The 15,161-nt window shown below is 36.2% G+C and overlaps 1 protein-coding gene across 5 annotated transcripts in view; it reads left to right on the plus strand.

The window, feature by feature from the left end:
• Positions 1-15,161, plus strand: part of LOC120090395 (ABC transporter C family member 13) — an 84,519-nt gene that overhangs the window by 17,293 nt on the left and 52,065 nt on the right. For 4 of the 5 annotated variants that reach the window (XM_039048026.1, XM_039048025.1, XM_039048029.1 and 1 more), the window contains 6 exons: positions 476-573; positions 696-762; positions 11,601-11,718; positions 11,815-11,931; positions 12,124-12,204; positions 12,287-12,541. In XM_039048026.1, coding sequence (XP_038903954.1) covers positions 476-573; positions 696-762; positions 11,601-11,718; positions 11,815-11,931; positions 12,124-12,204; positions 12,287-12,541 — 736 coding nt within the window. The remainder of the gene's footprint in view (positions 1-475; positions 574-695; positions 763-11,600; positions 11,719-11,814; positions 11,932-12,123; positions 12,205-12,286; positions 12,542-15,161) is intronic. The other variant, XM_039048028.1, reaches the window with a different exon arrangement.

A 15,161-nucleotide genomic window follows, 5' to 3' on the forward strand; every position in this document is an offset into this window, starting at 1 on the left:
AAATGAATTAAGATTCGCCAATCTATATCAAATTGGTAGAGGAAATTCTAAAAGCCTTTACTTTTTAGATCAACAGAAATGTAGAAAAATAAATTCGTAAAGATCTTCAATATTCTTCCACTAGTGTTTCATTCTAGTCAGTGAACTGATGATATAAGGTTAAAGCTCTACACCTCCCTATATTCCCTTTTCAATTTTCTACTATTGCCTCAAAAAATATCCCCACATAACGGAAAACACAAATCTGTTGGAGAGTGTTACTATCTGTCCGAAGCAAACAGTGATGTTAGTTTGAATTGAAATGGTGTGCTTTATCATTGTAAGTCATCGTTTACCTATGGCTTAATTTTAAGTATGAAATTGATAAAAAGTTGATAGTTGGCCTGCTTATCTCTTTTTTGGACTAGTGTTGTTCTAAGAAATAATTGTCGAAGAGGATTTATTTTTAGTCATGATAACATTTGAATATTTTCAGCCTGCCTTTGCAAATAGGAGTCGCATTGTATTTGTTATACACTCAAGTCAAGTTTGCCTTTCTTTCTGGAATTGCCATAACCATATTACTCATTCCAGGTATAGCTCAACCTTGCTTCTGTACTATACCATCTAAACTTAGTTTAATCTTTTCGTTCTACAATCTGTCATTGGTGTATCTATTTATTTATGCTTACCAGCTATTCATATATATTGACTAGTGAATAAATGGATATCTGAATTGATTGCAAGGGCTACGGAGGAAATGATGAAGCAAAAAGATGAAAGGTATAATCTTCTCCTGGTGTAGGCCAAGTTTGGAGAGAATTATATTGAATAATAAGATGATCAAAATACAGAAGAAAGCCCCATTATATACGGAAACTGGAAGCTGGCCATACTAACAAAACTAACTAATCCTAACATTCAAACTAAAAGAGTTATTAAATTAAATAAATGCTGGAAACTCTAACTATGACGAATTAAAGGAAGGACTAAACGTATCATAATTCCACCCTTCCCAAAATTAACTCGTCCCCGAGTTAAGATGAAACTGAAAACCATTAGGGGCATGATATTGGTATAGATTCACAACATTGAATATAGGGTTGATGTGCAAAGTAGGAGATCGATCTTGTAGGCATTGGTCATATATTTCTGCAAAATCATGAAAGGACATGACTTCTTATTCTCTGATTTTTTGTATGTGCCAGCTGCAGGCAAATGCTCTGCCAAATGAGATTTCCTCATATCATTGTGAATCTTGTCTTCGTTTATCAACAGCCTCCTTGTAGGAAGAGTTGGACTTCTTGATATTGTCTTGAACCTCCTTGTGAATCTGTGGGCCTCCAATTGTGCGAACTTACATGAGAAGGGCAGAAGGGAAATCAGCAGAGGACTAGATTGGGTAGTGGGACAGGAGGGGATCATGCATGGTACGACTTGGGTAGATGTTCATAATTTCGTGAGAGTAGATGGAAGGCATTCTACATTTTGTGTAAGAGTAGTTGCTTTTGGGAGGAGAGGTAAGAGTATCTTTCATGCTATCTTGTTATCTCATTATTGTGTTGAACTCTTAAGGAATTGCTGGATATTTCCAATGGAAGAGGAACGATGTATGTTCTAGTCTACGTATGTTACTTTACATGTTGATTTTCGCTTGAGGAAGCTTAACAAACTGATATTAGAGTACGTTTCAACCTGGGAAGGGCATAAAAATGCTCCAAGAAACTTGACAAACGGTATTAGAGCACGTTCCAACCTGGGAGGACATGAAACATGGTTGAGAAACAACTAGAGGAAAGAATGGAAGGGAATGAGAAAGATGTGGGGGAAATGAAAGAAGTGTCATCTAATTGTAAGTATTGATTGGCCTTGCCTCTTATAGAAGGGTCATCTAAAAGAAGAAAGAAGTCGAAGGGGTTGGAGAGTCGAAGGAACTCCAAATGGAGAACCTTCTCAACAACAAAAGGAAAAGAGTAACAGTGAAAGAATAAAGTTCAAAAAGTTAGAGATGCTTTTGTTTTCAGGAGAGACTCTATAATCAGGTTATTTAGGGGTGAATGATACGTCGAAATCCATCAGTTATTAGACATGGAGAAGATCACAATATCTTTGTTAGGGTAGGTTTTGAACATGCTGCCGTCGATTGGTATGGATGGGCACATAATTGTTGGAGATTTAAATAATGGGATGACTTGAATACTTGGTTATTCAAGCGATTCTTACCCACCTAAGAAGACAGCTTATGTGTCCGCTTCTTATCTGTGGAGCATAACCAAATTGTGACAGGTATAGGAAAAAGTTTGAGACCCTCTCTGTATCATTGTCAGATCTTGCCAATGATGTGTTGGACAATACCTTTTTGAACGGCCTGCAACTAGCCATTATGGTTGAAGTGATTAGCCAACAGCCTATTGGGTTAGAGAGTATGATGTAGCCTAAAGAAATAAAAGGAGAACTTTCTCCAAGAATCAAATCAAAGTCTTTCTTATGAATCAAAAGTTCCCATTACAAGAAGACAATCTCTCTATTTATAGAGAGTTGGAAAGCACACTAATCCTAATCTTAATTAATCAAAGAAACTAATCCTAATCTTAATAAACCAAGGAAAACTAATCCTTATTCTAATCAATCATGGAACTAAATCCTACTCCTAATCAATTAAAAATTTGACCATAATACCCTAATTTACCCTAATCCTACTACATCATTCTATCCCTAAAAAAAAAAAAAAGAAAACTTGTCCTCGAGTTTTAAAAAGAAAATGAAGATTACAAAAAATAAAATAAAATGAAAATAAGCATCCTTGACATCAAAATACGTTGAGAAACGTAAAATAAATTCATCTTCCAAACCAATTGAACACTGATAATAGCGTGGCTTGAGGAAAAACTGTCCAGTCGAACAACATTGAAAATGAGTTTTAATTCTATAAAAAGTTTGGGATTGGTAGGTTTGCTTTTGCATTTGGGCATGGTTCAATTAAGGGAAAAAAAAAATGAAGATAGCCAAAGCTGGGTTAGGTTGTGTGTATTGTGGGGCTAAAATGAAGAGAACTGGTTCAAGTTATGTGGGGTTTGGGCAAAAAGACTCATCACATTAGTGAGATCAGAGGCTCTGATTTTTTCCTTCTCAATTTCTTTGTCTTTGCACACAACAACACACGTTTCTTCATTCTTTTCTTCCTCTATAACGTTGGTGAATTTGTGTGGGAAACTTAAAATCTTTGGTTTGGGTCAGGAAGTAATGGGTTGAAAATAATTGCACAACTTTTTTCTACGAACATGTTTTCATCCTCCTTGTTTTAGGCAATAACACAAAAGGTTCTGTCATCAATGGCTTCAAAAACAACTCATCTTTACCTTTAGTGATATGGTGCTCTTCAGAAGAGAGTGATTTAGGAGGGAGGGTGTTGCTGTGATTCGTTGGATTTTTCTTGTGTAAATTCACATCTGAGTGATTTTCAGCCTTTCTTGAATTTTTTTTCCAAAAGATCCCAAATTTCATCCATTACCTTCCAAAAGTCTTTCTGATAGATGTTCTTATTTCAATGTTTCTGTTTTCTTGAAAATGTTTCGACCTCCATATTGGTGTTGGGATAATTTATGGGTGTTCTTTGATGCATAATAATTTCTTTCACACTCTGAATCATTTTCTAAATCAACTAACTCCCAATTCTTATGTCGATTTCTTGAGAAACTGGTTTGATTAGATCATCGGGCTCTTTGTTGATAATATCGCCTTGTTATTCCATTCCAAATTGCATTATAATCTTTATCGGAATCACTAGTGTAAAACTCTTAGGTTTGAGAAAGAATCAGAATGCTCTATTCATTCACCAAAGATATGAATATATACAAGTGTACAAAGCATAGAAAAGGAANAGTGTAAAACTCTTAGGTTTGAGAAAGAATCAGAATGCTCTATTCATTCACCAAAGATATGAATATATACAAGTGTACAAAGCATAGAAAAGGAAAATATCACAAAATATTTACAAGAATGGAAAATCCTAATTATAGAATTATAACAGCTAGAATCACTATAATCAAATTTTCAATGCCATTTTGGAACATGTATAATGATTAGAATGATGGAACATGGAAAATATTTTGGAACTATAATCACTATAATTACAGCTAGAATGATGGAACATGCATCTGAAACATCAAAGCTCTGGCTGTCTCAAGGAGATGACGATTCTTTCGTTCTGCAACCCCATTTTGGGATGGAGTATCGACACAAGAGGATTGATGAAGAATGCCATGGGCATTTAAATAAGACTTGAGTGTATGAGAGAAATAATCTTTAGCAGTATCACTTCGTAGGATTTTAAGAGCACCACTAAACTGAGTTTGGATTTCAGCATGGAAGTTACGAAAATGAGAAAGTAACTCAGAACGACTTTTCATTAAATATAACCACGTAACACGAGAATAATCATCGACAAATGTAACAAAATACCGAAACCCTCATTTGGACTCAACAGGACAAGGGCCCCAAACATCAGAATGGACTAATTCAAAAGAAGCACTAGCTCGTTTATTGACTTGAGGATACAAACTCAAATGATGAAATTTAGCAAACTGACATCCTCACAATCTAAAGAAGACAAATGTTGAAGTTGTGGACGAAGACTCTTCAACACAGAGATAGACGGATGACCCAAACAACAATGCTCTTCAAAGGGAGACGACACACTTGAGCGTGTGATGGCCGTAGGTGTTTGTGGTTCAAAGATGTAAAGATCTCCAAATTCACGCCTTTACCAATAGTCTGTTTCGTCATAAGATCCTGAAATAAGCAATAACTAGGAAAAAAGGAGACACAACAATGAAGATCACGAGTGAGTTTACTGACCGAAATCAAATTAAATGAGAAATGTGGTAAATTTAAAACTGATGACAAAGAAATTGATTCAGTAAGATGGACGGTTCCTGATCCTAAAACAGGAGTGGAGGTTCCATCAGCTATAGTGACATTAGGTAAAGAGGTAGATGTACAAAGGTTAGAGAATAAACTGGGGTTACCTGTCATATGGTTTGTAGTGCCAGAGTCAGTGACCCATTTTGATGTGGAGGAAAGAAGGCATTGAGAAATGTTACCTGTCTCTGCGATGGCCGTAATGGGAGTAGAAGATGATGCCATCAATGATTCTTGATGCTGCTGAAATTTAGCAAACTCCTCTGCAGAAATCGTAATTGACTTGTCAAGATTATCAGGAGTAGAGGCGACATGTGCAGAGGGTGATGGCATCCTTTAACCCTTATTCAGCAATTTTCTGCATTCACGCTTCGTATGGCCAGTTTTATGACAATAATAGCAAACAATACCTCCTGGATTTGATCTTTGGTTATTTGGATGACCTTTAAAGCTATTTGATTCAACCCCCTTATTACCTTTATAATCATTTGTGCGCCCAATCAAAGCACTGCTAGAATCAGATGATGTAGTTGCTTGTGTCTTTTCAGTACGAAGTATTTGAGTGTAAACTTCTTCCAACGAGGAGATATTTGAGCTTGACAACACTTGATCTTTGGCCATCTCATATTTATGTGCAAGACCTACCAAAAAACTCATGATAAACAACTTTTCGCGTTGAGCCATTAGAACTTTTGGATCCGTGCTAATTGGCATCAAGACATTGAATTCCGTGCATGTATTTTTAACCTCCATAAAGTAGCTTGTAAGAGATTTTTCTCCTTGATCAGGTTGATATAGAGTCTTACAAATATCAAACACTCTATTAATATTCTCTTTCCCTGAATAAAGGAAATATAGATATTCTAATAGTTCCTTGATTGATTCGCAGTGATTTACTAGTTCAACAATTTCACGGTCAATAGAATTCTTGATTTGTAGAAGCGTCGTTGAATCGTCCCGCCACCAAATCTTCTTATTAGCATCAATCGGTGGCTCTTCTGTGATGTGATCATCCATCTCCATGCTCCTAATAAAGTAGTGGACATTTGATCTCCATGAATAGTAGTTGGATCCATTCAACTTGTGTTCAGTTACTTTTGACACCATAGGAACAATCTCAGACATGACTACTGGTTTCTTATCAGCCATTACCTCAAAAACAATAGACACCAGACAACCGAAGAGATGTCTTTACAAGCAGTGAGAATATCTATATATCCCAAACAAATACACCACCAAGAAGAGTCGACCACACTGAAGAAACCCACAGAAAACGAACAAAAAGGACGGCGCACGCGCCTACACGCGCCGGCGTGTGGACGAACGACAAAAAAGAACAATCGGCGCGAGCCTCATGCGCTGGTCAGATGGCAACTGGACTTTGAGGTTTTGTAGATCGGCGACTGGGCTCCTCTTTGGATTGGGCAGTGTTGAAAAAAATAGCTTCCTTTCTTTTTTTTTTCCGGCGGCGGCGAACGACGGCGAACGAATCGAAGACGGCGACTGTGAGCAAAAGTGTAAACTCACCTCTCCACAAAACCCTAAACGTATCACAAATGGGTTCTAAATTCTCAAACCATAAGGTTCACAAAAACCCTAAGTTTATTTAGAGAGCTCTGATACCATGTAAAACTCTTAGGTTTGAGAAAGAATCAAAATGCTCTATTCATTCACCAAAGATATGAATATATACAAGTGTACAAAGCATAGAAAAGGAACATATCACAAAATATTTACAAGAATGGAAAATCATAATTATAGAATTATAACAGTTAGAATCACTATAATCAAATTTTCAATGTAGATAATGATAGGTTCTTTGAGAAAATCGAGCACAGGCGAAATTATTATGTTGAAATTCTTCTTATGATCACTAGTCAGAAATCTAGCACCGCTTTTGGTAGTAAATTTGACTTTCCTGCCTATACCAACTATATTTTTTTTTTACGGTGTCTTCCTTGATTGGTAATAGTCCATTCTTGTACAATCTTGAAAAAAAAAATTCATTATCTTCTTTCTTTTTGAGAATTTAAAGGGTTCCCCCAATATAGATGTGCACTTGTTCGACAATGAGCACAACTCATGAAGCTCCGTCTTGCGGTCGGCGTTGCCAAGAGTTTTCCAATCTTCCACTAGTGGCAATCAACGTTGGCCCAGGTGGTTGCTCTGATACCAAATTGATGTAGCTTAAAGAGATTAAAAGGAAAACTTTCTCCAAGAATCAAAGTCTATTATGAATCAAAAGTTTTCATTACAAGAACACAATCTCTCTATTTATAGAGAATTGGAAAGCAAACTAATTCTAATCCTAATTAATCAAAGAAACTAATCCTAATTGTAATCGATATAACCTCTTATCTAGTGGTGCAATGGAGGTTACTAATTCCCCATCTAATTGGGGGCGGAAAACGAATCTCTTTCCTAGGAACTCTATAGACCTCATGGCTCTAAGCCTATGGGACCTCATGGATCAATGGGAAAGGTAACCCACCGAAGATGGGATGGAAACTGAATCCCACTCCTAATCAATTAAAGATTTAACCATAATATCCTAATTTACCCTAATCCTACTACATTAGAGTATCAAGAAGCTGTCCCAATTGATCAAAGATCGAGATTTGGAAGTGAAGTTAGCTATGGATTTGGTGGACGTGCAACCTAATAGCATCCTAAACAAGATGGCACAAGGGAGCGTGAAAAAACAACCCAATCAAAAGGTTATCTGATGCATAATATATGGCGAGAAGGGAAAAAGGGTTGTGCTATCGCTGCAGGAGAAGTACAAGTGGGTGGGGCCCCTGTAGAAATCAAGAGCGCTCGGTGTTGATAGCAAACAATGAAGAAGAATTGGTGATGGAAATTGAAGGAAACATCGAGAAAACAGTAGCCGCTCATACTATGGAAGTGGGAAGTTAATGCTGAACTTGATTTAGTTTGAAAAAAAATATACTATTCAGATTTGGTTTGAAAAATAGGTAGCCGCTCAGACTTTGGAAGTGGGAAGGAAAATGTTATTCAGATTTTGGTGGGTCCTTCTTTGAAACCTCAATCTGAATTCATTTTGTCGAATGCGGTCAAAGCTATCCTTTCGGAGATTTGGTTTGAAAGAAATCCAGAGGAGCTTCCATGATAAATCTCTTCCTTGGTGGTGTGTTTGGCTTAATTCAGGCTGTCTTACGGCCTCTACATGTTGTTGGTGTCTTTGGTTTAATTCAGGCTGTCTTACGGCCTCTCATGTTGTTCTCTTTCTAAGGTCTTTGTGGATCTTTCTATTCAAGGCTTATGTCTTACCTGGATTGTTCTCATTTTTTGCTTTATTAGCCTTTTTCTCATATCTTTCTATTCCTTCATTTTATCCTTTTTCGGGTTTATTGTATTTTTTTAGCATTAGCCTCTTTTCATTGTTTCAACGAAGATTTTGTTTCCCATCACAAAAAAGGAAAAAAAAAAAGTCCAAAGAAAATTTGCCATTGGAGCTAATTGAGCACTGATAAGAACGTGAAAGACATCCTTCAAATTGTTGCAGAAGATCCACGGAGTGTTGAAAAGATTGAGAAGGTTGTACCAACACGAAGAAGCATAAGAATAATGATGCTTTTTCCATTTCAATCGTTTTATGGAATTGGTTTTGTCTACTGTTTTTTCTTTGTGTAAAACACAACATCCTTTCAATCATTTCAGCTTTTTTTTTTTTTAGTCTGTAATTGGCACTCCCTTATGTAACCACCTTTTGATATTTGGGGTTTTTATGTAATCACCTTTTGGTATTTAGGGTTTTCCTTTGATTTCATTTATCAATGAAATATTTCTTTTTCCAAAAACATGAAGAAGCATAGGAACACAAAATTAAAAAAAATGAATAGAGTTTCACTGGCCATATAATTTAAGAAACAAATTGATGGAAGAAGGGCATAGACTAGGAGCCTTTCTGTAAATTTCATACATCAATGAAATATGTTTCTTATCATAAAAGCCCATACCAAATTGATCCTCTTGAGACGCTAAGATTTCCAAAATGCTGTGAATAAGGATTTTTGACTGCTGTTTTGCCTTCAACTACTGGAAGAAATTCCTTAATTGCTTCAACACTTCTTCGGCCTTTGATATTTCCTTTAGATGCAATGTTCAACAGCTACTTTCAGGTCCTATTCTGAAGAAATACTCCAATTTACTATGGATTAATGGGGTAAAAGCAGTGCTGGTTGAAATCTGGTTGGAAAGAAATCAAAGAGTGTTTAATGGGAATGAAACTCCTTGGTTTAATCGCTTTGAGGCAGCAAAGCTCAATGCCTCGCTTTGGTGCTCCCTTTCTAATTGCTTTGAAGCCTACTCCTTGTAAGACATAAGTTTAAATTGGCAGTCTTTTTGTCAATTGGAAGACTAATCGAAGCAACAGAAATAGAGACAGCAGCTTCGCTTTCTTTAGTACTCTTATTTCTCTCAGCTTCTTGATGTAATTTAGATTTCTAGAGCCTAGTTCTATATTTTGTTCGGTTGCAACATTTAGCTTGTATTGTTTCATTAGACTACTCTTATATTAGCCATTGTTGGCATTCTCTATTGGTTGGAAATGATGAGGGTGCTATGGGGGTGTCAACCTAGTTGAGATGCTCGGGTGCACATACTGATTCTTTGGTTTCTTGATTGATTTCCTTGTATTTGCCTTTATTATCAAAGTACTCATCTCTTGTACTAATTTTATTGATTAATAAAGGCTGTTTCCTTTTCAAAAAATAAGGATTTATCCATAGAAGAAGACTCAAGAAAAAACCAGTCTCGGACTTTACTGAAAACAAACCTGAATTCAAGGGACCATTTACGAGAATCAACTGTTGAAGTAGTAGTGAATGTGAAGGTGAGCAACGATATATTTTGGAAACCAACCATCTCTACATCCTTTAACAAACAACGGAAAGAAAAACCGAGTTACATAGTGTCATACAGCCTCCTTTTTCCTAATTTTTTCAATCACTGGCTGCCAAAAAGATAACTTCTTTGGGTATCCTCCAAGAGGAAGACCAAGATAAATGAAAGGATAGAACTCAACCTTGCATTTGAGATGTGAGAAAACTGAATTAGCTTTGAATCCTCCACATTAATTCCACAAAGTGTAGATTTCTCTCAGTTAATTTTTTGTTCTGAGCACCATTCAAAAAATTCTTCCTCGGGGCTGTCCATTAATAAGTACAGAAAATATAGGATTACGGATACATCCAGGAATACACTGTAACCATTTGTGACCAAAGCTTCTAGGAAATAAGACTTCTTCCAAGAAATCCCAATTGACACACTCAAAAAGCTTTTTCAACGTTTAACTTCAATACCCACCCTTGTTTCTTTCTAACCCTGTATTCCTCCACTTCATTAGCAATGAGAATGGGATCCAAATTTGTCTTCCTTCAATGAGAGCAATGTGAAATGGAGATGTAATTGAAGGCATTACAAATTTAGTCTGAGGAATCAACACATCTTTCAAGATAAGTCATTTCCTAGTTTTGATCGTTATGAGATTGCTCAAGTCAAAGCTTCAACATGGTGTTCTCGTTCTAAACACTTAGCTGATTTTTCAATTCAAGATGTTTGCCTAAATTGGAATGCTCTTATTACTTCTTTGGATATTTAAATCTTTGTTTAGTCTTGTGGTTCTGGCCTTTATGGGCAAGTTTGAAGTTCTATTTTTGTTTCCTCTTATGTCTTTGAGCATTGGATTTATTCATTAATTCAATGAAAAGTCTTGTTTCTGTTTTAAAAAAAAAACAATTATCCTCTGGGAACTCTCTTATGTAGTTGGAAACCCTTTCTTTAGAGGGGTTTTGTGGGCATGTTTTTTTTGTTCATCATGTATTTTTTTTTAATTTTTTCTCAATGTAAGCTGTTGTTTCTATAAAAATTTCAGTCTTTCACCCAACACCTTAGAAAGGATTTTGTAAATGGAAGAAGTATGAGTGATTGGCCGAAAATCCTTAACTGAAGCTACTGTTTCTTTCTTCTGAAACTAGCATATAAAGTTCTTTTTAATACAAAGTCTCCCATTTTAATCCAAAAATTGACATCCCATTTAGGCTCCCACTTTTTTTTATCAAACAATCTTAGCATATTCACTATATTCTCATGGGCCGACCCCTCTAACTGACCGGTAACGACTTACTATTCTCCACTCCCCTTCCTCATGCGCCTCACACTTGTACACATGCTTAATTGGGGTCAATCACTTACCAAAGTAAACTTAGCTCAGTGGTATTAGCATGTGCTTCGATCCAAGAGGTCGGAGGTTCAATCCCCCACCTCTGCAATTGTTGTACTAAAAAAAAAAGTTGGGGGTCAGTCACTTAACTATTTCTGTCAACTGCCAACATCAGAAACTTGATGAAGAAATATTTTACTCTAAATGAAAAATTTTCAAATGAGAATCAATATCATTGACGGAATAATTGGAATGGTCTGCTCACACCCAAAAGTTGCAGAGAATATGATATGATCAAGTCTTTCCTCCTTTGATGTCCTTTGCCTAAAAAAATCGATGATTTCTTTCACATATTGCAATTGGCACTATATATGTTTATACCTACACATTATGAGATAATAATCAAGCTAGATAATGAAAAGTTATCCAAGTGAAGAATTATGAATTTATGAGAGAACTTTAACTTTTATATGTTCTGTAGAGTTTACTTTTGATGATTTATGTTACTTTTTAATAGAATAAGGAGGACGGGTGAAATTTTGACTCACATTCACACTTTGAAGACACATGGGTGGGAGGTGCTTTTTTCTGATTGGTTGATGAAGACAAGATCTCAAGAAGTCAGCTATCTGAGTGTAAGACCAGGAAATTTTTTCATTATTGACTTGGGTTCAAGACTTATGCACGATGCTTGTATATTATATGACAAACATTTTAATTTATATTGCCAGACACGAAAGTACTTAGATGCATGGTGTGTATTCTTTTGGGCTACTACACCAACCCTGTTTTCTCTGTTCACATTTGGGCTTTTCACATTGATGGGATATCAACTTGATGCTGCAACGGTATCATTTCTTCTTTTTATTAATCTTTATTTTATGTTCTTTTGAGTTAGCGGTATCCTATATGTTTGTTGAATATGTTTAGTGCTTTATAAGAGAATCCCTGTTTACTCCTTTTCTGCACTCTCCCTAGTTGTTGATTTTTCCAGGAAAATGCATTTATTGTTTTTTTTTTTTACCAACCTTAATGTGCAGGTTTTCACCTGTCTTGCCCTATTTAACACTTTGATTTCTCCTCTAAATTCATTCCCTTGGGTCATTAATGGAATGATTGATGTAAGTTTTTATGCTCCATGACTTTAATTTTGTAGATTTCTCATTATATGTCTCTTAATCTGGGTTTCAAATATATGTCCAGGCTGTTATATCTCTTAGACGATTGACGAGATTTCTATGTTGCATTGAGAACAAAATTGAACCAGATAGAGCAAATATTTCTCCTTCCCCAACCATAAACAATGACCAGGCAGTATCTGATGTTAAAGAAACTGCAGTTTTCATGTCTAATGCATGTTATTCTTGGTCCAGCAGCAAGGAAGTAGAATCCAATATTTTATTAGATAATTTAACTCTGGAGATTTACAAAGGTTCCTTTGTTGCTGTGATTGGAGAGGTAAGTTTATGAAAAATTCATAATATGTTTGATGTTGGGTTCTTTTTATAACTATTTTTATTGTTTATTTATTTAGTTTTTGAGTGTAGTTAGGAAGTCTTTTGCTATCTTTTTCTCTTGCCTGTTAAAAGACCCCCCTATAGATACCTTCCTTTCTCCAGCTTTTTGAAGTTCTCATTGTTTTGTTTTTAGTCGTCTTTGGTTGTCTTTTGTAATGATTTTCCAGTTTCTCTTTTTATCAGTTCATGTATTGTTTCCCATTGTATTGCTTAATTTTAAGGCTTTCTAGAGTTAGGATGTGATGAGGGGTGCTAAGGGGGTGTCAACCTAGTTGAGATGCCTGGGTGCACCTGCTGATCCTTATGAATTCCTTATAAATTGAGCATTAGTCTCCCTTCACTACTTTCCCAAACATTCAAACCAAGCTCTAGGAGACTGCTTAAGGCCATAAAGAGATTTCTTTAATTTGCACACTTTGTTAGTTCCAAATTCACTTCAAAACCTAGTGATAAATTCATAAATATCTCCTTTTCAAGGTCACAATCATTAAGGAAGGCATTTTTTACATTATGTTGATAAAGTGGCCAATTTGAATTAACAACAATAGATAATAACAATCTAATGGAATTAATTTTTGCAATAAGGATAATGTTTCTTGAGAACAATTCCATAGGTCTATGTAAAGCCTTTAACAACCAATCTCGTTTTGTATCTATCAATGCTCTCATCAGCCTCGCACTTTATATGGAACACCCATTTACATCCCATTGTTTTCTTATTTTTTGGTAGATCAACCACGAGCCATTTTCTTTTAGAGCATTCATCTCTTCCATAATTGCTATGTTCCAATTCAGATCATTTAGGGTCTCCTGTATATTCCTTTGAACAAATAGATTAGTTATCCTAGAGGTGAAGGTTTTATAATCATCAGACAATCTATGATAAGAAAGGTAGTCTGAAATAAGATATTTAGTACAATTATGAATACTTTTCCTATGGGCTATCATAATCTTAAGATCAAGTAAAGGATGTGGAAGGATGAGAAAGTGGGAATAGAAGATGGGTTACATGATTTTTCAGTATCATTCGTCGGGGCATTAGATTGGTTTCATGACAAGTCGCTTGTATGATCTTAATTCTTTTGATCGAATCCCCTTCTAGTATAAACCTGAAGTTCAGGCGCTGCGGGATCCTTTCAAAGTGTTTTTTTTTCCCTGGAGTATAATTTTCCATGTTTGGCATTAAGAGGCGTTCTAAAATCCAAAATTATAGAAGACGTTCAATTTATAAAGTAGGTAGTTGTGAGAATTGCACCATTGCACAAATAATTAGGAACATGCATATAGAACATAATAGCTTGGGCAACATCAAGTAAATGACTATTTTTGCGTCTAGAAATGCCGTTTTTTTGGGAGTATCCCGAGTCAGATTTCAAATGAGTATCCCCAGTGGTTCCGTTTTGGGTAGGCTGGTGCCGGTTCCCAGATGGTCTAAGTCCTTTAGATTGATGAAAAATTTCCTTATCCTTAAAAAGATCATCTAAAAATTCAAGTATTCCGTCCTATTATTAGAGTGCAAAAATGCAACTTTCACATTGGAAAATTGAATAATCAATTCCTTTAAATAAATTTAGGAATAAAAACTTCAAAAAGGAAAAACTGGGAAGTCCTAGCTTAAAATGACACAACATGATTGTTTCTTTAACAAAGGAAAAATTAGGACAACTAAAGCTGTGAATTTTTTTTATCACTAGTCGGAGATTCATCAAAATCATAAAGACCATCAAGTAGACTAGTTCGTCCAATCATCTCCTGGGTCTTGATCTTGAAACAAATAGTGAGTTGCAAAGAAAGTTATGTGACAATTAGTGTCACAATCGCTCTTTCGGAAGCTTCTCTTAGCGATTGTGCGGCATTTGTTCCCGCTCACGAACAAGTCAGCCAACTCGAATACGGACTGTCGATGGCACACCGAGTGCCTCTCGCAACCTCCACCCCCGTTTTAGGGAAAACGGTTTTAGAAAACGGGTTTGGAGAAAAGGTTTTCGTAAGAAGTTTTTGTGAGTGTGAATAAAGAAAGAAAGATTGTAGTAGACTAGAAAGCAATAAGCAAGAACAACAGCTTTATAGAATACTACTCTGGGTATGAGGAAGTGATGGTTAGTCTTATCCCTATATAGTGCATTCTGAACAAAAAGCCAACTGGCGTCCTTGCATATGCAAGAGGGCGAGTGGTCACTTACAATGAAAATGTAAAGAAAGCAAGCTAACTAAGCTAATACAATACAAGATATGAAAGTATGCTAGAAGGGGGTTGGATCGGGCATGCGGCCACGGGCAACAGGCCCTGGAGAAGCTGATCAAATCCTGCATCTAACAACTCGTCTAACTGTTTCCGGAGTTCGGCCAATTCTGGTGGAGCCATCTGATATGCATTCTTGGCAGGTGGCTTTGCCCCTGGTAATAACTCAATCCCATGGTCAATCCCCCTTCGTGGGGGTAAGGACTTGGGCAAGCTTTTCGGCATGACATCCCGATACTCTTGCAAGACAAATAGAACGTCTTGGGGGATCTCCTCTTCAGTGGATTCAACTGATTCTATCGGGATGGCCATGAACGTG

The sequence above is a fragment of the Benincasa hispida genome, chromosome 11 (genome assembly GCF_009727055.1).
Source record: "Benincasa hispida cultivar B227 chromosome 11, ASM972705v1, whole genome shotgun sequence".
Classification (NCBI taxonomy): Eukaryota; Viridiplantae; Streptophyta; class Magnoliopsida; order Cucurbitales; family Cucurbitaceae; genus Benincasa; species Benincasa hispida.